The following is a 26,582-nucleotide window of genomic DNA, read 5'->3' as shown; positions in this document are numbered from 1 at the left end:
TGTAATCTGTTTCAATTTACTGTGATCAGATTAGTCAAATGTTTGGATTAACTCTCATCATTATTTAGTTTTTTACTTTTTTATCCTGGCTTTTTCTGCAGTTCTTCATTTTCTGCCTTCAATACTAGCTACAATTTACCCACATTTATGAATCTCTTTGCTCACAGGATTTCATTCCTTACATTTTATTCAATTCTTGATTTAATTCTCTTCTTTTGTTTATTTCTCTGTGGTGGGGTAGGAAGAAGAAGCATCCCATACCATGAAGGCAGTGGTTAGAATTCTCAGGGAGTCAATTCCTCTCCACCACTCAGAGCCCAGGCTAAGACAAAGTTTCTAGAACTGTCACCTTGCAAATAGGCAATTACAACACTCTAGGTACACACTTCCCAGGTCCACACCATCTGTTTCCACCCCACTAACTCTTCAATATCCAGGTCCCTGGATTACTAAGGCTAGCGACTTCCCCATCACTAGCAGGGAACAGAACCCCAGCTCACGTTTACTTCTCTTGTTTTTATATTCCGCTTTGTTTGTGACCCTTCGCTATTTCAATACTCTGTAAGCTATGTACCTAAAATAGTATCTTATATAATTTACCTAAAGTAGTGTTCAGCTAAAATATAAATGTTCATTGACAGAGGATTTTCACTTTATCTAGTCTATCACACCGTTAGAACCAGAACTCTCTCTTGAGAACCTTATTACATATATTGGTATAACTATGAAGCAAGTTTCAAAATAAAAGACTGAGTGTGTGAGGGCTCAGTTGTGTTCCACTCTTTGCTACCTTTTGGACTGTAGTTCCTCTGTCCATGTGATTTTTTAGGCAAGAATACTGGAGCAGAGCCTTTTCCTCTGCCAGGTGATCTTCCTGACCCAGGGAGTGAATTCCCGTCTCCTGCCCTGCAGGAGGATTCTTTACCACTGAGCCATCAGGAAGCCCCAAAGACTGAGTAACCCTCATGTTATGCATGTCAAGTAACTACTTTTCTGGTGTATTTCACACTGTCCCTCCAGTTCCAGAGGCACTTTCATCCAATCCAGAGTATTTTTATTAATATAAAGTATATTTCTATATTAAGTATCTTTCTATAGTAGTAATATGGTAAATTGCATGCAAGAAAAAGATTGAAAAACTAACCAAAATGGAGAATTTAACTACAAAAGATAATGTAGATTTGGAGTTCAATCTATTTAATGACCTTTATGCTTTTTTTTAAAAAGTCATAATGAATCGTATTATCTCAATAATAATAGTTCATAAGAAATAATAATAATAATAGTTCATAAGAAAAAACAATTTGGTTATTTTTAACCAAATAATAATAGTTCATAAGAAAAAACAATTTGGTTTTTCTCTTTTACTAGACAGATTTGGTCCTTCTGTTTTGCTAAATGCTATTAAAACAGAGACAATATTTTAATGCAACGACGTTCATCAAACAAACAAAGCTTTCTTACTATGACATATAAAAGATCTTCATTATTTAGCCTTTATCTGCATTTCCATATTCTTGTTCCAACAATTCAGGAACCTGCAAATATTTTTAGCAAGAATAGTTATTCCTACCCCAGGAGAAGTCAGAGGGGTACACATGAAAATGATCTGAGGAGCAATTTTGAAATGCAAATGCTTGGTCTCCTCTCTTAAGAGTATAATTCTGTAGGTCTATAATAGGGCCTAGATGTGAATAATGCTTCAGCTTCTTAAAAAAAGACTGATAGATTTCAGATTTTAAAAACACTATTCTAATGCTATTTTTTACAACATATTATAACTTATTTGCTTGTCTACCTTTCTGTGATTTCCTGAATTTTAGGATTATTTTTTATTTTTGTATAGACAGTAACAAATACAAAGTTATTTTAAAAATAAGTGTTCCCCCCTGCCTTGTGACCTCAGCTCTCTGAGGTGATCAGGAAGTTATAATTTTGTTTCTCATATAGTGTTTTTTGCTTTTAAGATGAAGGTAACATTTTCTGGTAGCTTTCTATACACTAAGCCAAAGTGCTATGTTTTGACAATATTTCCTCATCACATCTGTAGAGCACACATCCTCGCATACTTGTAAGAAAACTACACTGACTTGGCCTGGTGTAGTGTTCCTTCTCATTCACACCCGCCTACCAGAGTAACAGCTCAGTCTTTCCTTGTTCACTTTGCAGTAGCATCTATTAAGTATCCTGGCTAGAAAATTTTAATATGTAGAAAAATTTAATATATTTAATAAAAATTTAATATAGTTTAATATATTGGCAATCTTGGTCTCACAATCAGTTGTCTCTGTGACGTCAGTATCACTATATACCCAGTTAGAAATAAAGTCTGATAAAATGCCTCATGAAAAGAATTAATATAGGGAAGTCAATACTAAGCTGATAGAAGACAAATAATTTATTATTTTGTCAGCAAAGTCTCAGATTTTTGCTTGATTAGTAATCTGAAAAAGGCATTTACTCAATTTTCCTGGCATGGCAGAAGAACTGCAAAACAAAGAGATAACAAGAATTGGAGAATGAACTGGTGGTAATGAAAAGAAATCAGGAAGTGTATATGTAGAACTCTGGGGAAGAGACTCAAGCATGGGCTTGAGAGCCACTGGTAAAGGCAGCATAACACATAAGACTAGAGGAAAGCAGGAAAAGGAAGAGGAACAGGATGCAGGGGAGAAGGAGAAGGGCACTGACAGAGTGAGGAAGTGGGCTGGTAAGAGAGGAGAGAGGGAAGGAGAGACACAAGAGTGAAAGATCAGGCAAGAAGGGCAGAACAGAAAAGGGAAAGATGGAGGGGAAGAAGAAAGAGGAAGGAGAGAAGGAAATAAGAGAGCGAGAGAAAAGGAAGGCAAAGAAGGAAGGGGAGCTGAGAGAGAGCACTAGAGAACATGAACAAGCAAGAGGCAACACATTTATAGGCAAGAAAAAAATTTTCTCTGATTCTGAACTACAACCACAGACAGTTCTATAATGGCAGAGTGTTCTTTTCACACTCATGTGTGAACTTATGAAAAAATTCACATCTTACTAAAACTCCTTCATTTATATCATACAAATACATATTTCTTAACAACTACAAATGTTTTCTTCATTTAACGTTGTGTGATAACTCATTTAAAGACTAACCGAACAATTAGTTAGCTTCCCTGGTGGCTCAGAGAGGAAAGAATCTGCCTGCAATGCAGGAGACCTGGGTTTGATCCCTGGGTTGGGAAGATACTTGCCAGGAGAATTCCATGAATTGAGGAGCCTGGTGGGCTACAGTGCATGGGGTCGCAAAGAGTTGGACACAACTAAGTGACTAATACTTTCATTTCACTTTTCAATTTAACAATTTTAAAGCATTTAGCACCTGTTTTTTGACAAGTAATAGCCACTCACCTCAGATATGCGGATGATACCACCCTTATGGCAGAAAGTGAAGAAGTACTAAAGAGCCTCTTGATGAAAGTGAAAGAGGAGAGTGAAAAAGTTGGCTTAAAGCTCAACGTTCAGAAAACTAAGATCATGGCATCTGGTCCCATCACTTCATGGGAAATAGATGGGGAAACAGTGGAAACAGTGTCAGACTTTATTTTTTTGGGCTCCAAAATCACTGCTGATGGTGATTGCAGCCATGAAATTAAAAGATGCTTACTCCTTGGAAGGAAGGTTATGGCCAACCTAGATAGCATATTGAAAAGCAGAGACATTACTTTGCCAAGAAAAGTCTGTCTAGTCAAGGCTATGGTTTTTCCAGTGGTCATGTATGGATGTGAGAGTTGGACGGTGAAGAAAGCTGAGCGCCGAAGAATTGATGCTTTTGAACTGTGGTGTTGGAGAAGACTTTTGAGAGTCCCTTGGACTGCAAGGAGATCCAATCAATCCATCCTAAAAGAGATCAATCCTGAGTGTTCACTGGAAGGACTGATGTTGAAGCTGAAACTCCAATACTTTGGTCACCTGATGCAAAGAGTTGACTCACTGGAAAAGATCCTAATGGTGGGTAGGATTGGGGGCAGGAGGAGAAGGGGACGACAGAGAATGAGATGGTTGGATGGCATCACCGCCTCGATGGACATGGGTTTGGGTAGACTCCGGGAGTTGGTGATGGACAGAGAGGCCTGGCATGCTGCAATTCATGGGGTCGCAAAGAGTCGGACACGACTGAGTGACTGAACTGAACTGAACTGAATAGCCACTCATTGATTCTCCGCTGACTACAACTATCTACCTACATCTATCCCAAAATTAACTAAGTAAACTTCTGTTTCCTAAATGAATACTGAAAAACTATAGCCTCATAAATTTTAGAATCAGTCTAAAATTTTTCATCATAAATTTGCAAGAGCTGCCGTTACAACATATTTAAATAATAACATTTAAAAATATGAACTAAGTATATCTAATGAAATCTAAACATCACAGTAGTTTGATGTTGAACATCACCCATTAAAAATATACATAAACAAATTATTATTTAATAATGAAAAGTTTTATGTAATCTTTTCCTTGAATTTTCATTTCCTTTGCAAAATAAAATGTATCCAATTGATTTTATACTGACTTTTTAGATTGTCTTACTTAGCATTCACTCCTTTGAAAAAGAAAAATGTACACAATACAAACATTAATTTTCTGTGACCAAAATGCTCTAATTGTAAGACATTTTTTCCACTTGAGTTACTATTAAAGTTATCAGTAAACAATTGATAAAAAAACAATAAAATTTGATAATTATTAAACAAAAGTAGTATTTTATTAGGGCTCCCCAGGTGGTACAGTGGTAAGAATCTACCTGCTAATGCAGGAAACACAAGACATGTGGGTTTGATCCCTGGTTTGGAAAGATCCCCAGGAGTAGGAAAGGGCAACCTGCTCCAGTTTTCTTGCCTGGAAAATTCCATGGACAGAGGAGCCTCATGGGCTACAGTCCATGGGTTCACAAAAGATTGCACATGACTGAGTAACTAAGCCCATAGCACACAATATTTTATTAGAAATACATGTCTTCGTAAGATGGTTGTAGCACAGCCTCTCCCTCTGCTTTTTGTCCTGGTAACTACAAATAAGTTTACCTACTCTTAGAATTCCATTCTTATTGTTGGTATTAATTTTATTCCTATAGCTCATTTATATATTTATCCAGATACAGTCATAAAAAATGGAAAATGTCATAGTAATGTCATTCAATTTTTTAAATCCCACGTTTGTGCCCAAAATCACATAGTCATCTATTATTAAAAATATTTTTAATGATTTGACATCTTGATTGGACTGTGCCTTAATTTTTTATTTAACACAAGGAACTAGAATCATCTACCTTGTTACCTAGTAATTGAGAGTATTTTACAAATCACAATTTTTGCAAAGTAATAAAATGGTTTTAACAACATCAAGCCAATGTGCAGAAACACAATACCTTATTCCAAGCACTTGGGACAGATAAGCTTCGTAACTCTACATGTTTCACTTTTTGAAAGGAAATATGCAACACTCCAAATAAGGGATGTGTCTGCACTCTGTAATCAAATACATTAATATTTCTACTGGAAAACGTGTGAACAATTACACGAAGTGGGATATATAAAGATAAGCAGGTATCTAATCATGCCATCAAATGAAATGAATTTTTGGTATTCAGAACTTACAGGATTTTCAAATTGCAGATAATGCACCACTGACCAGTATTAATTGTATCTGTTTATTATCCAACTGAAGTAAGAAGATCTACATCAATATTTGGTGCTAATGGCTTCTTTGATTTGCTCCCACGGAACTTGAAAATAAGGAACAATGTATACACATTTTGATAAAACTCAAGAAAGAAGTCCTTTAAAGAAAAAATTAAAAAAAAACTTCACACACTTTCACTGTTTCACTCAAGAAATATCTAAAGTAAAAGAACTAAAACAAAGTACAAAATATACTTTTTCTAACACAATGTTTCACTCTTAACAGAAATATTTTTAAGACAAAGGATGACATCAAGTTACTCAGTAACAACATTTAGAAGAAAGAGCCCTTTGTTAGATAATCCTGAGGTTTTTACAATCTGGCAAAATGTATCATCTTAAGACTCATAATAATGAGTATGCCTTTCTTTTGTAAAACAGAAAAAAGCTATTATAAAAGTTGAAGAAGAAAAGGAGGCACTGACATGGTATCTCAGGCTTCACTGCCAGGCATATCAACTTATATATGAACTTTAAGGATCTACATACATCCTGAATACCTTCTACATAAACCCTGAATACTTCCAGTGTTCCATCAGGGTTTTCTTACTTCAGTTTGGAGACCTTTGCTTCAGATTACATGTCACATATTTAAGTATGCATTTTTACACGTGAAGATTATAAAGCATAGGCACAAAGGTAGTAGAGTATTTTTATGTAAAAATCTTCCTGTGATTTCACACAAGGGGAAGCCAGTGAAGGTAATATAATTAGCTAACGTACATTGACACTCAATAAGTTAACAATTCTTTCATAAACAGAAGATGATTAGAGCCTTGATAATTATGTAGCCTTTATTCACTCAGTATCATAAAATTTCTAAGAACAGGGTATTAATTAGTCATTACCACAAAATTGCAGTGTAGCAAACTATTCTAAAATTTAGTAGCTCTGAGCCATCATTTATTTTCACAGATCTGAGAGACAGCTTAGTGTTGGCTAATTTCAGTAGTGCTTCTTTATGAGGCTGTAGGTTGAATGATTTGGCTGGGGCAAATCAGCACCACTCCAAGTGGCTTTCCTCCTCTCATTGGGACCAGCAGCTGGCTTGATCATGTTCTCTTCCTGGTGATGGCAAAGGGGCAAAAGTAAGCAAGCCCAACTAGGCAAGTGCATTTCAAACTTTTGGTCAATTTTATAACTAACATCACTGGAGCCAAAGCAAGTCTCATGGCCAAGTTCAAGGTCAGGGTGGGGTTGTTTCTGACAGTGGGAAAAAACTGTTTTGTTATTAAAGCACATAAGTGCACAGAGGAGTAAAGAACTAAAACCAATAATGCAATTTAATATAAACATTAAAATCTGAAACAAATCTTTCAGCATTAACAATAGCTTAATATTTAAAGAGGCCAATTAAAATGGCTCTGTTGTTAAAGTAAAATTTGTAGAGTTTTAAAACACAGTTTATACAGCTTAAGAGTAATTCAGAACCACTAGAGGAAGAAATAACACTTGAAATATTAAGAGGTACAACACTACTTTTATCTGTTGAATGGTCACAAAAAGATGAAATAATAATCACTAAACAGAAAGAAAGCTAGCTTAGAGAAACTTTTGAGCTCATGGCTTGTAATACTGACATGGAAATCTATATATTCTGTTTTAAACTAAGATCTCTAGGGGGGGAAAAAGAACAATCACATTTTATGTAATTCAATTATGTCCTTTAAGATAATATGTTAACCATGGTCTCTGTCTAATGATACCTGTAACTCAGATACTAGTAGCTAAATTTTAGATTCTCTAGAGCAGTCTTTTATAATATAGCCTCTTTGGCAATACTCATCCAAATTTTCCCACTAAAGAAATAATATGTAAATTACACGATTCATTACTCTACGGTATTTAGTATATCTAAAAAAACTAACCTTACAAACAAAATGTGAAAACACCAAATAAATGTTCAAATTCAGAAAAATGATTTCAATTTTTAATGTAAATATTTCAAAAATATTTGAAGTATCTCATTTGACAGATTTACAATAATCTGCAACAGTAAGCCCTATTCAGAAATAACTTTAAAAAAAAAAAAAAAACTTCAGGAAAACATACTTTCTGGAACCCATTAAGTAAATCACAAATAACAGGATGTAAAAACCTTTTCTTATTGAGTGAAAATTTGAATAACCAATGATACTCATATTTAATCTGGAATTGTTGCTGTTAGTCACTAAGTTGTGTCTGACCCTTTGCAATCCCATGAACTGTAGCCCAACAGGCTCCTCTGTGCATGGGATTTCCCAGGCAAGATTATTGAAGTGAGTTGCTACTTCCTTCTCCAGGGGATCTGCCCAACCCAGGGATGAAACCTGTGTCTCCTTCTTGGCAGACAGATTCTTTACCACTGAGCCACCTGAGAAGCCCGATTCTTGCATTAAGCTTAGTCTAACAATTCCTTAAACATAAATGATCATGTCTTTGATGGCGGTTTAGTCACTAAGTCACGTCTGACTGTTGTGACTCCATGGACTATAGTCTGCAAGGCTCCTCTGCCCATCGGATTCTCCAGGTAAGAATACTGGAGTGGGCTGCCATTCCCTTCTCCAGGGGATTTTTCTGACCCAGGAATTGAACCAGGTCTTTCTAGCCAAGAGATACCTGGAGTAACAGGTAAATTTGACCTTGAAGTACAAAATGAAGCAGGTCAAAGGATAACAGAATTTTACCAAGAGAACACACTGGTCATAGCAAACATCCTCTTCCAACAACACAACAACACATGGACATCACCAGACAGTCAATACTGAAATCAGACTGATCATGAACTTTGCAGCCAAAGGTGGAGAAGCTCTATACAGTTAGCAAAAACAAGACTGGGAGCTGACTGTGACTCAGATCACGAACTCCTTATTGCCAAATTCAGACTGAAATTGAAGAAAGTAGGGAAAACCACTAGACCATTCAGATATGACCTAAATCAAATCCCTTACGATTATACAGTGGAAGTGACAAATAGATTCAAGGGATTAGATCTAATAGACAGAGTGCCTGAAGAACTATGGATGGAGGTTCGTGACATTGTACAGGAGGCAGTGATTAAGACAATCCTCAAGAAAAAGAAATGCAAAAAGGCAAAATGGTTGTCTGATGAGGCCTTACAAATAGCTGAGAAAAGAAGAGAAGCTAAAGGCAAAGGAGAAAAGGAAAGATACATCTATTTGAACGCAGAGTTCCAAAGAATAGCAAGGAGAGAGAAGAAAGCCTTCCTAAGTAATCAATGCAAAGAAATAGAGGAAAACAATAGAATGGGAAAGACTAGAGATCTCTTCAAGAAAATTAGAGAAACCAAGGGAACATTTCATGCAAAGATGGGCACAATTAAGGACAGAAATAGTATGGACCTAACAAAAGCAGAAGATATTAAGAAAAGGTGGCAAGAATATACAGAAGAACTATACAAAAAAGATCTTCATGACCCAGATGGTGTGATCACTCAGCTAGAGCCAGATATCTTGGAATGCGAAGTCAAGTGGGCCTTAGGAAGCATCACTATGAACAAAGCTAGTGGAGGTGATGGAATTCCAGGTGAGCTATTTCAAATCCTGAAAGATGATGCTGTGAAAGTGCTGCACTCGATATGCCAGCAAACATGGAAAACTCAGCAGTGCCACAGGACTGGAAAAGGTCAGTTTTCATTCCAATCCCAAAGAATGGCAATGCCAAATAATGTTCAAACTACCGCATAGTTGCACTCATAGCACACGCTAGCAAAGTAATGTTCAAAATTCTCCAAGCCAGGCTTCAACAGTACCTGAATCGTGAAGTTCCAGATGTTCAAGCTGGGTTTAGAAAAGGCAGAGGAACCAGAGATCAAATTGCCAACGTCTAGTGGATCATCAAAAAAGCAAGAAAGTTCCAGAAAAACATCTACTTCTGCTTTATTGACTACACCAAAGCCTTTGATTGTGTGGATCACAACAAACTATGGAAAATTCTTCAAGAGATAGGAATATCAGGCCACCTTACCTGCCTCCTGAGAAATCTGTATGCCGGTCAAGAAGCAACAGTTAGAACTGGACATGGAACAACAGACTAGTTCCAAATCGGGAAAGGAGTACGTCAAGGCTGTATATTGTCACCCTGCTTATTTAACTTGTATGCAGAGTACATCATGCAAAATGCCAGGCTGGATGAAGCACAAGCTGGAATCAAGATTGCAGGGAGAAATATCAATAACCTCAGATATGCAGATGATACCACCCTTATGGCAGAAAGCGAAGAACTAAAGAGCCTCTTAATGAAAGTGAAAGAGAAGAGTGAAAAAGTTGGCTTAAAACTCAACATTCAGAAAACGAAGATCATGGCATCTGGTCCCATCACTTTATAGATGGAGAAATAATGGAAACAGTGAGAAACTTTATTTTGGGGGGCTCCAAAATCAATGCAGATGCTGACTGCAGCTATGAAATTAAGACTCTTGCTCCTTGGAAGAAAAGCTATGACCAACCTAGACAGCATATTACAAAGCAGAGCCATTACTTTGCCAACAAAAGTCAGTCTCGTCAAAGCTATGGTTTTTCCAGTAGTCATGGATGAATGTAAGAGTTGGACTGTAAAGAAAGCTGAGCATGGAAGAATTGATGCTTTTGAACTGTGGTGTTGGAGAAGGCTCTTGAGAGTCCCTCGAACAGCAAGGAGATCCACCCAGTCCATCCTAAAGGAAGTCAGTCCTGAATACTCATTTGGAAGGACTGATGCTGAAGCTGAAGGTCCAATACTTTGGCCACCTGATGTGAAGAACTGACTCATTTGAAAAGACCCTGATGGAAAAATTGAAGGCAGGAGGAGAAGGGGATGACAGAGGATGAGATGGCTGGAATGGCATCCCAACTCAATGCACATGAGTTGAGTAAGCTCTGGCAGTTGGTGATGGACAGGGAAGCCTGGAGTGCTGCAGTCCATGGGGTTGCAAAGAGTCTGACATGACTGAGCAACTGAACTGAACCCCCTTTTTTAATGGTTTGCTCACATATTCCTATGGTCAATGTACATATTCCTAAACAGTGCAGTCTGTTCTGCATGCTCATAAATAGAATTGCACTGTGTTTTTCTGACTTTCTTTCATTCAACATTTATGCTTGTTATTCATCTACATTATTTCATGGAGCTGCAGTTACTTCATTTTCACTGCTGAAAATGTTCTACAGTGCGAATATGCAAACAATACAACTATATACATTACCTAAATACATGTTTCCCTAGGGTGAGGTTTCTCAAACTTCAGAGTGTGTAAAAATTATCTGCAGAGCCCATTAAAAAAGCTGGTTCCTGGGGTCCACCTCTGGAAATTCTGATTCAGTAGGTCTTGGTCAGGGTGTTGGAATTTGCATTTCTTACAAGCTCCTAGGTGATGCTAATGTTTATGCTTTGAGGAGCGAAGCTGTAGGATATATTTATTATTTCCTTATTTATTTCAAAGAGTTTTTCATGTACTACAGACACGAAGATTTTATCACTTATATGTGTTCTAAATATCTTTTCCCAATTAATAACTTTTTAAGAAATTATGTTTTAGGTATTATTTGGTAAATAGAAGTTTTTAATTTTGCTGCAGCCAAATTTATCCACCAAGCATTTTATACTTCTCAGTGTTTGCAGTGACTGCTCAATTAGTTTCAAAAAATGAATGATCATGTCTATTATATTAGTAACAGCTGAATAATAAATGCCTGACTTTAAAATATTTCTGTATTTAATGTGAATATAAAATTTCTTGTGAAGTTTATTTTTAATAAAAAACCTAGCTAAATGCCACTTACAGGCTGGAAGGCAAGACAGATATAAATAGGTGAAAGATTTACTAGGTGCCTCAAAGTTGCTCTTAAATTCTAGACTATTAAAGGTAGATTTTTATGACAAAATAACAGTTTGTTTCTTGAATATTGGTGTTAATGCATGCCACTTCCATTTGCATTCACAGAAATTACTTAGAAACTTGAAAACAAAATGTCCTTGACATAGTATAAATAACTGAAACACATGTTCATGAATGCTGTGATGCTAATTAAGATTTATTAAGTAAATATTCAGACAGTTAATTTATTTAAATGTGAAGGAAAAGACATCCCCACTGGCAACCACTATATAAAACAAAACACAAACTCTTAGTCTTCAAAACAAAAAATAACCTTTTTGTTATTTTGTCCAAATCACAAAAATTAGAAAATACTGAAAATAGGGAAACAAATGGTGCATGTTTGTATGTACGAAGTGTTCAGTCTGCAGACAGTAACAAATTGTTTACAGCAACCAAAACTGAAAAGTCTGTTGAAAACACAGTTAAACTGGAATATTTCAGAATTCCTGTTTGTTCTAGAAACATTACTCCTTCCCAGTGAATATGCTGATGAGTATAAACATCACTCCTGAATCAGAAAAATATGTAAGTCTTCCTTTGACTTACATTAATACCAGTAATTTCTTGGGGTGGGGGACAACACAACTTTAAAGAGTATTACTTAGGAGTACCCAGATTTCCTACCCGTCACCAAAATTACAGCTTTAAAATTTGCAAAATGCTTCAAGTTAGTAGTAAGCAAGCAAACCTACCATTCTATTAAAACCACAGACTGTTAGGAGTTCTATTTACTTTAGTGTAACAGTGCTCTCTCAAACTGGCTTTAGAAAGGATGAGTTGGAGAAAAATAGTTTTCTTTTTTCTACTCAATAAGAAAACACCAGTAGTAATCTAGTAAAAAGACAACTAACAAATGCCTTTACCCTTATGTCAAAAATTTTGTTCTCTCCTCTGGCAAATGCTTCAGAAAATCTCAGGACTTAAGAACGATTTTAAATGGTTTAAAATAAAATCTAAAGCCTTTTTCTCAATATTTAATATCAAAAAGATAGTTTAAAACTCTGTAGTCTACTTTTTTCAAGGGGACCACGACCTAGGAGTTGATATTTTAAAAGAAGTACTTGCAAACTTTTAGTCCACCTTAAGAAATTTTTCATGCTCTAAGTTCTAGTAAAAAAAAAAAAAAAAAAAAAAAAATCTAACCAACCAACCAATGCCCCCCAAAACTCATCTTTTTATATTATGTTAGAAGGTGAAAGAGCAAAATAATGAGCACAAAGAGAGAAATGAACTCATTGTATCAAATAGAAATATAAGATGTAAATGAAAAGTAGGCAGGAAAGCTTAGAATTAGCATTAGGCATCATTACCCTAGTAGGATCCACAGTGCCCTTTCAACCAGGAGTCAATCCGTAATTGGTGGGGAGTTCACATACTAATTATGTATTATCATAACTCCAAAAGCAATGTTTAAAAGTGTACAGCCCATTCCCAATGTCAAATTCATCGTCACAAATGATATTTAATAAGCAACCTGATGATTATGATTCTGTAACTCAGTGGCAAAATAAACGGCACAGCTAAAGAGAGACTGATGTTTTATAGTTTAAGGAGCAACATCTAGATAATAGCCTACATTCTAAGAAATATTTCAATTCTAAATGAAGATGATTCAATATCAGTCACTGTTTTCCAGTAATAAAGCTTTTTTTTTTTTTACTATGATTAAAGGCATTGATTCTAACCCCGATTTCAAGGCCAGGAAAAATAAGTCCTTAACTCACATCAACTATTCAGCATTGTGATGGACTGGGCAGATGACATTTAGTATCCGTTCCCAACACCTTAAAGAATTTACAGCCAATGGAAGATGGAAAGTAAAAACTATATTGCCCACATTCTCATGTAGCTATGCTTCTAGATGTGAATCCGATTTCACAATGGATGCACTTATGTATGATTTGAAAGGTTGGAATTTTGTGGTCATTCTGCATTGGAAATATCTGTTGCAAGCATCACTGTAAAGATGTGGATGTTCTCTGGAACAGATGCAGTGCTGTTCCAGTGTCCAGTCTGCAGCTGTGTGGCAATTACAGTGAATTTCTGATCCTTTGATTACAGCCATGGCATTACATTCTCGATCTCAACAAACGTTGATCACAACAGTTCCAATGGCCGAGAAAGAAATAACAGCCCTCCTGGCTTACCTATACTGAGAGTGAGTTTAGAGTCATTCCAGAAGGTTCAATTTACATATCTCCAACTCTCCTAATAATCAAATTTGCTTAAGAACATTAAAAACAGTGGGAATATGTGGTGTTCTGCCCCAGAAACACCACCCACCACACACCCCCAACATAAACACACACACATACATGTACTTTGAAGAAGCTAACAAATATTTAGCTACAACAATGAAGAAGAAAAAAGGCAGAAGACACAAATGACCAATCAAGAATGAAAGAAGGAATATTACAACTGACACTACAGAACACTAAAGGAAGAGGAAATTTAAAGGAATTAAATCACAAGAGAATGTTATGAACAACTTTATGCCCACTGATTAGAAAAATTAAATTTACAAATTCCTAGAAAGGCAATGACAACCAAAAAGACCTTCAAGAAGAAACAGAAAATCTCAATAGACTTATAAAAAGTAAAGAAACTGAGTAATATAAAATTTTTCCACAAATAAAAGTCCAAGTCCAGATGGTTTCACTGATACACTCTCCCAAATATTTAAAGAAGAAATAATAATAAGCCTTTACAAACTCACTCAGTAAGCAAATGAGGAAACGATTCCCAAGTCATTCTATGAGGCCAATAGTACTTTAGCAAACTGAATCCAGCAACAAGTAAAAAGAATTTCACAACGTGGTCAAGATGGATTTTTCCCAGGAATGGAAAGTTGCTTTAACATTAAAACAACAACCCCCCCTCCATGAAATACCTCATATTACTATAATAAATAACATAAATTACAAGATCATCTCAATATAGGTAGAAAAACCTTAGACAAAATCTAATAACATGATAATAAATACTTTTCGCAAACTAGGAATAGAGGAAACTTAACCTGATAAAGGGTATCTACAAAAACTCACAGCTAACCTCCCACTTCATTGTGAGTGAATTAATACTTTCCCGCTAAGATAAGGAAATCCCTTTTGCCAATTTCATTCAGTATATATAAGAGCTTTTAATTCATGCAATAAAACCAAAAAGCATTAAAATAGTAAAAGAAGAAATAAAATTATTTTTATTCACAGATGATACAATCCTAAATGTAGAAAATCTCAAGAAATTCACCATAAAACTATGAGAAAAAAAACCATGAGTACCAAGATTACAGGATGCAAAATCAGTATGCAAAAAATTGATTGTATTTCTGAAGCCTAGCAACAATCCAAAAATAAAATTAAGACAACAATTATATTCAGTAATAAAACACTTAGGAATAAATTTAACAAAAGAAGTTCAAGACTTACATACTGAAAGTTATAAAATACAAGATGTTAAAAATGGTTAAAAAGGAGACAGAGGATTATAGACCAATTTATGTTTACAGATATTAAAAGTATAAGCCAAAAAGTCTAGCAATTTATCAAAAGATTTCTACATTATGCTCAAGTAAGGTTTACTCCAGAAACACAAATATAGTATCAGAAAATGGATAAGCATATCTCAACATATTAAACCATATGATTATATAAAGTGATGCTGAAAAGGCACCTGATAAAATATTGAATTTGCTCTTAACTAAGAAACAGTTAAATGAATGATTTGAATAAATGCTATTCTTCAGGGAATTCCCTGGCAGTCCAGTGGTTAGGACTCTGCAATTCTACTGTCAAAGGCCCAGGTTCAATTCCTGCTCAGGGAAGTAAGATCCTGCAAGCCATGTAGCAAGGCCAAAAAAATTTTAAAAACGCACAAAACTATTCTTCAGAAGGGGATATCATGAACAGCAAACCACTAAAGCGATTCAACTAAAGTAAATACATGGGAAACGTAACTATAATTAGTATCATATAACATGCCTTTTTAAAAAAGAGAATGCAAAAAATCATTAGAAAAGAAAAAACACAACCATCACTTTTGGCTACTATCAAATATAAACAGATAGCTCAAAGGACTCTAATAAAAAGTTACCAGATTTAATAAGAACAATGCCTAGATATAATACAAATATTCAAATATCAACAGTTTTTTGTTTTTTACTCTCAGCAAACAGTAGTTAAAGGAATGGAAAAAACTAATAACAAAATTACAGCAAATATAGAAAAAAATTAACCAGAAAGACCTAAAACCTAAGTGAAAAAAACTAAAACTCTCTTTGAAAGATAGAAAATAATCCAAACAAAGAAAAAAGATATCTCATGTAACTGTAGTAAGATAAACTATCTTAATATCACTGGTTTCAAAATTAACCAGTAAATATAGGGTAATTCAGATGAGAATTCCAAAAGAATTTTTCTAGAACTGGAAAAATATAAATCTTAAAGCTTACATGGGAACATAAAAATTAACTAAGAAATACATGAAAATTTAACACAGTAAGGACAAAACTGCCTGCCCGATACTTGAGGCATTTTTAAAGCAGATTTCTCCTTTCCAGGAAGGAGAAATTTTTTTTTTTTTCCAGTGTTTTGAATGTTGAGTTTTTTTTTTTTTTTAATAAATTTATTTATTTATTTTAGTTGGGGGCTAATTACTTTACAATATTGTAATAGTTTTTGCCATACATTGACATGAATCAGCCATGGGTTTACATGTGTTCCCCTTCCTGGACCCCCCCACCCACCTCCCTCCCCATCCCAACCCTCTGGGTCATCCCATTGCCCCGGCCCTGAGCATTTGTCTCATGCATCGAACATGGAATGGTGTTCTGTTTCACATATGATAATATACATGTTTCAATGCTATTCTCCCAGAACGTCCCACCCTCACCTTCTCCCTCAGAGTCCATAAGACTGTTCTATGCATCTGTGTCTCTTATTCTGTCTTGCATACAGGGTTATCATTACCATCTTTCAAATTCCATATATATGCATTAGTATACTGTATTGGTGTTTTTCTTTCTGGCTTACTTCACTCTGTATAATGGGCTCCAGTTTCATCCATCTCAATAGAACCAATTCAAATTTTTTTTTTAATGGCTGAGTAATATTCCATTGTGTATATGTACCACAGCTTCCTTACCCATTCGTCTGCTGATGGACATCTAGGTTGCTTCCATGTCCTGGCTATTGTAAACAGTGCTGCGATGAACATTGGGGTACACGCATCTCGTTCAGTTCTGGTTTCCTCGGTGTGTATGCCCAGCAGTGGGATTGCTGGGTCATATGGCAGTTCTATTCCCAGTTTTTTAAGGAATCTCCACACTGTTCTCCATAGTGGCTGTACTAGTTTGCATTCCCACCAACAGTGTAAGAGGGTTCCCTTTTCTCCACACCCTCTCCAGCATTTATTGCTTGTAGACTTTTGGATAGCAGCCATTCTGACTGGTGTGAAATGGTACCTCATTGTGGTTTTGATTTGCATTTCTCTAATAATGAGTGATGTTGAGCATCTTTTCATGTGTTTGTTAGCCATCTGTATTTCTTCTTTGGAGAAATGTCTGTTTAGTTCTTTGGCCCATTTTTTGATTGGGTCGTTTATTTTTCTGGAATTCAGCTGCAGAAGTTGCTTGTATATTTTTGAGATTAATTGTTTGTCTGTTGCTTCGTTTGCTATTATTTTCTCCCATTCTGAAGGCTGTCTTTTCACCTCGCTTATAGTTTCCTTTGTTGTGCAAAAGCTTTTAATTTTAATTAGGTCCCATTTGTTTATTTTTGCTTTTATTTCCAATATTCTGGGAGGTGGGTCATGGAGGATCCTGCTGTGATTTATGTCGGAGAGTGTTTTGCCTATGTTTTCCTCTAGGAGTTTTATAGTTTCTGGTCTTACGTTTAGATCTTTAATCCATTTTGAGTTTATTTTTGTGTACGGTGTTAGGAAGTGTTCTAGTTTCATTCTTTTACAAGTGGTTGACCAGTTTTCCCAGCATCACTTGTTAAAGAGATTGTCTTTTCTCCATTGTATATTCTTGCCTCCTTTGTCGAAGATAAGGTGTCCATAGGTGCGTGGGTTTATCTCTGGGCTTTCTCTTTTGTTCCATTGATCTATATTTCTATCTTTGTGCCAGTACCATACTGTCTTGATGACTGTGGCTTTGTAGTAGAGCCTGAAGTCAGGCAGGTTGATTCCTCCAGTTCCATTCTTCTTCCTCAAGATTGCTTTGGCTATTCGAGGTTTCTTATATTTCCATACAAATTGTGAGATGATTTGTTCTAGCTCTGTGAAAAATGCCATTGGTAGCTTGATAGGGATTGCATTGAATCTATAGATTGCTTTGGGTAGTATACTCATTTTCACTATATTAATTCTTCCAATCCATGAACACGGTATATTTCTCCATCTGTTTGTGTCCTCTTTGATTTCTTTCATCAGTGTTTTATAGTTTTCTATATATAAGTCTTTTGTTTCTTTAGGTAGATATATTCCTAAGTATTTTATTCTTTTCGTTGCAATGGTGAATGGTATTGTTTCCTTAATTTCTCTTTCTGTTTTCTCATTATTGGAGTATAGAAATGCAAGGGATTTCTGTGTGTTAATTTTATATCCTGCAACTTTACTATATTCATTGATTAGCTCTAGTAATTTTCTAGTAGAATCTTTAGGGTTTTCTATGTAGAGGATCATGTCATCTGCAAACAGTGAGAGTTTTACTTCTTCTTTTCCTATCTGTATTCCTTTTATTTCTTTTTCTGCTCTGATTGCTGTGGCCAAAACTTCCAAAACTATGTTGAATAGTAGTGGTGAAAGTGGGCATCCTTGCCTTGTTCCTGACTTTAGGGGAAATGCTTTCAATTTTTCACCATTGAGGATAATGTTTGCTGTGGGTTTGTCATATATAGCTTTTATTATGTTGAGGTATGTTCCTTCTATTCCTGCTTTCTGGAGGGTTTTTATCATAAATGGATGCTGAATTTTGTCAAAGGCTTTTTCTGCATCTATTGAGATAACCATATGGTTTTTATCTTTCAATTTGTTAATGTGGTGTATTACATTGATTGATTTGCAGATGTTAAAAAAACCTTGCATTCCTGGGATAAAGCCCACTTGGTCATGATGTATGATCTTTTTAATATGTTGTTGGATTCTGTTTGCTAGAATTTTATTAAGGATTTTTGCATCTATGTTCATCAGTGATATTGGCCTGTAGTTTTCTTTTTTTGTGACATCTTTGTCTGGTTTTGGAATTAGGGTGATGGTGGCCTCATAGAATGAGTTTGGAAGTTTACCATCTTCTGCAATTTTCTGGAAGAGTTTGAGCAGGATAGGTGTTAGCTCTTCTCTAAATTTTTGGTAGAATTCCGTTGTGAAGCCGTCTGGTCCTGGGCTTTTGTTTGCTGGAAGATTTCTGATTACAGTTTCGATTTCCGTGCTTGTGATGGGTCTGTTAAGATCTTCTATTTCTTCCTGGTTCAGTTTTGGAAAGTTATACTTTTCTAAGAATTTGTCCATTTCAGGAAGGAGAAATTTTAAAGATGTTCACGTCTGGCATTTGTACATATTTCATATTGATTATAAATATGATCATCATTTTTCTATTAAAAATGATGACTAATAGTAAGTGTGTTTATAACATTAAAAAACTCAAAAAACTACTTTATCTAAATGACTGATAAGTATTAATTAATTAAAATACCTTAGCAGTTATTGAGCATCATATTCTAAGAGCTTTACACATAGCATCTTCCTTTCATAATCCTCATAAGAGCCCCAAAAGATGTATCTCTATTTTAAAGATAAGGAACTTGGGGAGAGAATTTAATCAACTTGCCCAAAGTAACATTTCTAGTCAGTGACAAAGGATTTAAATAAGAAAATACTAGTTCCCACTGGAAAAGAGCAGCATACTGGGGGAAAAATGTATCTGCTAATGAAAAGGGAATTCTACCCACATATACATGTTCTCCTGGAATTTAACTATGAAAGTATGTTAGTATCTAAGTGAAATACACAGTAAGTTGGAATAAGGAAAAGATGTAATGACAAATTAAGATTTAAATTTACCTTTTAAAAAAGTAATTATTGTGTTCATGATATGGTGCTACATTATCTTTATTTTTTTAACTGAGATTATCAATATAAAAAAAATGAATCAAGAATCAGGGAGATTTAGCAATGTAAAAGCTAAAATACAAGTGTTTACTGCTTCAGTAAACACTAAAGGTAGAAAACCATATATAGAAGATAAAGGAATTAAGAGTAAAATGATCACATAATTAATCTTTCAACCCAGAACACTTTTGAGAATGAAAGAAGAGCCTAACAGTTATTACAATGGTAAGACAAATATAAACTAGGACTCCCCCAGACAAATGCAGACATTCCATCACCCTAGTTAAGAAAAATGCTTTAAAAAAAATTCTTTGGTATGATTTTTTTTAGTACTTACTATGTTAGAATGTACTCCACAATATAAGATTTAATCTATCTTATTCACTGTCCCTAGATGGGTGCTTCATACATAGTAGGCACTCAATAACTGCTCAAGGTTTTACACTAGGTTTCCTTTAATTTAAAAACAAAAGGTCTCCGGTGTCTATACAATATTTAAGCATCATTATGACCTAAATTTGTAAACAAGCATAAATCCGTGTATGCAAAGACTTAGACGAACAAAAACAAAAATAATCAACACATCTTTATGTATTAAACATGGGTGATGGAATGCTAAAATTAAAGCACAGCAATTAATGAGTAAAAATGGTATACTACTTAATTCTAAGTTAGAGTGCAAGAATGAATGAATGAGTGCAATAATGAAAACAAAGTTTAAACCTACAAAGAAAGTTATTCTTTAAAAAAATTTTTTTACCTTAGTAATGAAAACTGACATCAAGAGAAGACAAATCTTTCATTTCTTACCTGCACAGCCGAAAGCCAAATGGTATCTAGAAGAGGGGCTGAATTTAACACAGCACACATTAGCCTTCGCCTCAATGCTTGCCACTGAGTTGTCCAGGTTGGTAGACCATAGCTTCACTAAGAATAAGTAACAATAAAAATGAAAATAAACAATACATTAGCCATTGCTTCTACAACCTAGGAAGTCTGCTTCTTGCTACAGCTGTCTTTTCATGCTAATCCAAGTATTTTGATTTAGTAGGATCAAAAATATTTAAACTGAATGAATGAATACTGTTCAATAGAACAGTATATTTAAGCCAAGAGAGCTTAGTTTCAAACTCAGAAAACAACACAGATAATCAATATATAATGAGAGAAAATATGATCTCTTAACTAAGGCATACAAGACAGGTTAAAAAAAAAAGCAGTCTGGAAACACATGTGTATTTGTTTTCAGTTCAGTCGCTCAGTTGTGTCCGACTCTTTGCAACCCCATGAATTGCAGCACGCCAGGCCTCTCTGTCCATCGCCAACTCCCGGAGTCTACCCAAACCCACGTCCATCGAGTCGGTGATGCCATCCAACCATCTCATCCTCTGTCGTCCCCTTCTCCTCCCGCCCCCAATCCTACCCACCATTAGGGTCTTTTCCAATGAGTCAACTCTTCGCATGAGGTGGCCAAAGTATTGGAGTTTCAGCTTCAACATCAGTCCTTCCAATGAACACCCAGGACTGATCTCCTTTAGGATGGATTGATTGGATCTCCTTGCAGTCCAAGGAACTCTCAAGAGTCTTCTCCAACACCACAGTTCAAAAGCATCAATTCTGCGGCGCTCAGCTTTCTTCACCGTCCAACTCTCACATCCATACATGACCACTGGAAAAACCATAGCCTTGACTAGACGGACTTTTGTTGGCAAAGTAATGTCTCTGCTTTTCAATATGCTATCTAGGTTGGCCATAACCTTCCTTCCAAGGAGTAAGCGTCTTTTAATTTCATGGCTGCAATCACCATCAGCAGTGATTTTGGAGCCCAAAAAAATAAAGTCTGACACTGTTTCCACTGTTTCCCCATCTATTTCCCATGAAGTGATGGGACCAGATGCCATGATCTTAGTTTTCCGAACATTGAGCTTTAAGCCAACTTTTTCACTCTCCTCTTTCACCTTCATCAAGAGGCTCTTTAGTTCTTCTTCACTTTCTGCCATAAGGGTGGTTTCTTCTGCATATCTGAGGTTATTGATATTTCTCCTGGCAATCTTGATTCCAGCTTGTGTTTCTTCCAGCCAAGCATTTCTCACGATGTACTCTGCATATAAGTTAAATAAGCAGGGTGACAATATACAGCCTTGACATACTCCTTTTCCTATTTGGAACCAGTCTGTGTTTCCATGTCCAGTTCTAACTGTTGCTTCTTGACCTACATACAGGTTTCTCAAGAGACAGGTCAGATAGTCTGGTATTCCTATCTCTTTCAGAATTTTCTACAGTTTATTGTGATCCACACAGTCAAAGGCTTTGGCATAGTCAATAAAGCAGAAATAGAAGTTTTTCTGGAACTCTCTTGCTTTTTAAATGATCCAGCGGATGTTGGCAATTTGATCTATGGTTCCTCTGCCTTTTCTAAAACCAGCGTGAACACCGGAAGTTCACGGTTCATGTATTGCTGAAGCCGGGCTTGGAGAATTTTGAGCATTATTTTACTATCGTGTGAGATGAGTGCAATTGTGCGGTAGTTTGAGCATTCTTTGGCATTGCCTTTCTTTGGCATTGGAATGAAAACTGACTTCCAGTCCTGTGGCCACTGCTGAGTTTTCCAAATTTGCTGCAATATCGAGTGCAGCACTTTCACAGCATCATCTTTCAGGATTTGAAATAGCTCAATTGGAATTTCATCACCTCCACTAGCTTTGTTCATAGTGATGCTTTCTAAGGCCCACTTGACTTCACATTCCAGGATGTCTGGCTCTAGGTGAGTGATCACACCATCGTGATTATCTGGGTCATGAAGATCTTTTTTGTACAGTTCTTCTGTGTATTCTTGCCACTGCTTCTTAATATCTTCTGCTTCTGTTAGGTCCATACCATTTCTGTCCTTTATTGAGCCTACCTTTGCATGAAATGTTCCTTTGGTATCTCTAATTTTCTTGAAGAGATCTCTAGTCTTTCCCAATCTGTTGTTTTCCTCTATTTCTTTGCACTGATCACTGAGGAAGGCTTTCTTATCTCTCCTTGCTATTCTCTGGAACTCTGCATTCAGATGGGAATATCTTTCCTTTTCTCCTTTGCTTTTCGCTTCTCTTCTCTTCCCAGCTATCTGTAAGGCCTCCTCAGACAGCCATTTTGCTTTTTTGCATTTCTTTTCCATGGGGATTGTCTTGATCCCTGTCTCCTGTACAATGTCACGAACCTCTGTCCATAGTTCATCAGGCACTCTGTCAATCAGATCTAGTCCCTTAAATCTATTTGTCACTTCTACTGTATACTCATAAGGGATTTGATCTAGGTCATACCTGAATGGACTAGTGGTTTTCCCTACTTTCTTCAATTTAAGTCTGAATTTGGCAATAAGGAGTTCATGATCTGAGCCACAGTCTGCTCCCGGTCTTGTTTTTGCTGACTGTATACAGCTTCTCCATCTTTGGCTGCAAAGAATATAATCAATCTGATTTCGGTGTTGACCATCTGGTGATGTCCACGTGTAGAGTCTTCTCTTGTGTTGCTGGAAGAGGGTGTTTGCTATTACCAGTGTGTTCTCATGGCAAAATTCTATTAGCCTTTGCCCTGCTTCATTCTGTACTCCAAGGCCAAATTTGCCTGTTATGCCAGGTGTTTCTTGACTTCCTACTTTTGCATTCTAGTCCCCTATAATGAAAAGGACATCTTTTTGGGGTGTTAGTTCTAGAAGGTCTTGTAGGGCTTCATAGAACCATTCAACTTCAGCTTCTTCAGCGTTACTGGTCGGGGCATAGACTTGGATTACTGTGATATTGAATGGTTTGCCTTGGAAACGAACAGAGATCATTCTATTGTTTTTGAGATTGCATCCAAGTACTGCCTTTCGGACTCTTTTGTTGACCATGATGGCTACTCCATTTCTTGTAAGGGATTCTTGTCCACAGTAGTAGGTATAATGGTCATCTGAGTTAAATTCACCCATTCTAGTCCATCTTAGTTCGCTGATTCCTAGAATATCGACGCTCACTCTTGTCATCTCCTGTTTGACCACTTCCAATTTGCCTTGATTCATGGACCTAACATTCCAGGTTCCTATGCAATATTGCTCTTTAGAGCATCGGACTTTGCATGTATCACCAGTCACATCCACAGCTGGGTATCGTTTTTGCTTTGGCTCCATCCCATCATTCTTTCTGGAGTTATTTCTCCACTGATCTCCAGTAGCATATTGGGCACTTACTGACCTGGGGAGTTCATCTTTCAGTGTCCTATCTTTTGCCTTTTCATACTGTTCATGGGGTTTTCAAGGCAAGAATACTGAAGTGGTTTGCCATGCCCTTCTCTAGTGGACCACATTCTGTCAGACCTCTCCACCATGACCCATCCGTCTTGGGTGGCCACATGGCATGGCTTAGTTTCATTGAGATAGACAAGACTGTGGTCCGTGTGATCAGATTTGTTTTAGCATTCTTTAAATTGTGTGTATGTTTATGTGTTTGAGGAGGGAAACTACGTGGCTTATCTTCCAACCTATTAAACTTTTGAGAACTTCACACACACACACATTTTTCACATGTATGATTTATATATATATATCACATTGTATATATGATATGCACAAATGTCACTTAAAGTACCTAGAAGCAGTTCTTATTTTATCTTTCACTTAAGAATTCCATGATTTTAAAATTTTATGTGGGAAACAGAAAGACTCACAGACTTAGAGAATGAACTTATGGTTGCTGGGAGCAAGGGATACTTAGGGAGTTTGGGATGGACATGTACGTACTGCTATATTTGAAATGGATAACCAATAAGGGCCTACAGTATAGCATATGGAACTCTGCTCAATGTTATGTGACAGCCTGAATGGAGAGGAGTTTGGGGAAGAATGGATACATGTATATGTATGGCTGAGTCCCTTTGCTGTACACCTGAAAGAATCACAACATTGTTAATTGGTTATGTGTGTGTGCTTAGTTGCTCAGTCATGTCTGACTCTTTACAACCTCAGGGACTGTAGCCTGTCAGTCTCCTCTGTCCATGGGATTTTCCAGGCAAGAATACTGGAGTGGGTTGCCATTTCCTCTTCCAGGGAATCTTCCTGACTCAGGGATTGAATCTGTGTCTCCTGCATTGTCTGGTGGATTCTTTACCACTCAGCCATCTGAGAAGCTTTTAAAGTCAATATTATCTCAATCAAAATCCCAGCATAATTTTCTATAGATACTAGTAACTTGATCCTAAAATGTTTGTGGAAAAGCAGAGAAACTGAAGAGCTAAAATAATTTTCAAGTACAAAGATGAAGGACTCACACTAAATGATTCCAAGACTTAAGCTACAAAGCAAGACAATGTGGTACAGTAAAAGAAGAAATACATAGATCAATGTAGAATTAAAAAAGTGTCACACTCCTGTGTCAGAAATGGACAGATCCAGCAAGCAGAAAATCAGTAAGAATGTAGTTGAACTCAATAATAAATCAAACTAGATATAACTGATACCTACATATTACTTTATCTAACAACAGTAGGATACACATTCTCCCCAAACTCACATGGATCATTCACTAAGACAGATCATACTCTGGGCCATAAAATACCTTAACAAATTAAAAAAAAAAAGAAACCATACAATGTATTGCTCAGACTACAATGGATTACATTTGGAGATCAAACAACATACTTCTAAGTAATACACACGTCAAATAAGAAACCTAAAGCAAAAATTAAGAATATTTTGAACTAAATGAGAATGAAAATATAATTTAAAAAAGAAATCTGTGGGATGCATCACTCAGCAGAAAATTTATAGCACTGAATACATATATTAGCAAGAAAAAAGATCTAAAATCAATAATCCAAGCTTCCAATTTAGGAAACTAGAAAGTGAAGAGCAAATTAAATCCAAAGTAAGCTGAAGAGAAGTAATAAAAGTCTGAAGAAAAATCAGTAAGTTAAAATCAGGAAGTCAATAGAGAAAATCAACGAAACCAAAAGCTCGTTTAAAAAGACTAAATTGACAAGCCTCAAGGCAATCCTTAACAAAATCTCAATGAAGTTTTTTGCAGTAATAGAATAAAACGCATCCTAAAATTTATATGGAATCTTAGTAGGCCTAAAATAGCCAAAGCAATCTTGAAAAAGAAGAAAAAATAATGGAAGACTCACTTCCCAACTTCAACACAAAGCTACAGTAATCAAAACAGCGTGGAAGTGGCATAAAGACAAACACACAGACCAATGGAAGAGAAGAAAGTTCATAAATAAACCCGCACAGATATGATCAAATGATCTTTAGCAAAGGTGCTAAGATCTTTCAATGGGGAAAGGAAAATCTTTTCAACAAGTGTGTTGGGAAAACTCAATAGTCGCATGTAAAAAATGAAGTCAGACCATTACTTTATACCTTACACAAAAGTTAACCCAAAACGGATGAAAGCCACAGATGTCAGAGCTAAAACTATAAAACTGTTAGAAGAAAACAGGGCGAAAGCTTTATTACATTGGATTCGGCAGTGCCTTTTTGAAGATGACCCAAGAAGCATAGGCAATAAAAGAAAAAATAGGCAATCTGTATTTCATCAATATGAAAAAGCTGTGTGCATCAAAGCACACTATCAACAAATAATGTATCTGATAAGGAATTAATATCTAGGATACAGAGAGTATGCCTGAAATTCAATAGCAGCAGTGAGAAAAAAATACAATCAAAATGGGCACAGGACTTGAATAAACTTTTCTCCTCAGAAGGTATACAAATAGCCAATAAGCACATGAAAAATTGCTTGACATCACTATCACTGAAGAAATGAAAGCCAAGCAAAACCACAATAAAATACCACTTCATACCCATTAAAATCATTATTTTAAAAAAGGGAGGGAAGAACAGGTATTGGCAAGGATGTGGAGAAACAGAAATAGTTGGATGCTAT

General features: G+C 36.0%; 1 protein-coding gene across 12 annotated transcripts in view; it reads right to left on the bottom strand.

Moving 5' to 3' along the window:
* COP1 (COP1 E3 ubiquitin ligase) overlaps positions 1–26,582 on the bottom strand; it is a 218,880-nt gene that overhangs the window by 52,356 nt on the left and 139,942 nt on the right. For 10 of the 12 annotated variants that reach the window (XM_081493670.1, XM_081493677.1, XM_081493674.1 and 7 more), the window contains one exon: positions 20,488–20,604. In XM_081493670.1, the coding sequence (XP_081349796.1) occupies positions 20,488–20,604 (117 nt within the window). Of the gene's footprint in view, positions 1–5,666; positions 6,777–20,487; positions 20,605–26,582 lie in introns of those variants that run through there. The other 2 variants (XM_081493679.1, XM_081493680.1) reach the window with 1 other exon arrangement.

The sequence above is a fragment of the Giraffa tippelskirchi genome, chromosome 5 (genome assembly GCF_054371585.1).
Source record: "Giraffa tippelskirchi isolate mGirTip1 chromosome 5, T2T-mGirTip1v1.2.pri, whole genome shotgun sequence".
In the NCBI taxonomy this organism is placed as follows: Eukaryota; Metazoa; Chordata; class Mammalia; order Artiodactyla; family Giraffidae; genus Giraffa; species Giraffa tippelskirchi.
The sequence above is the reverse complement of the archived record's forward strand: the minus strand, read 5'-3'. Positions and strand labels throughout refer to the sequence as shown.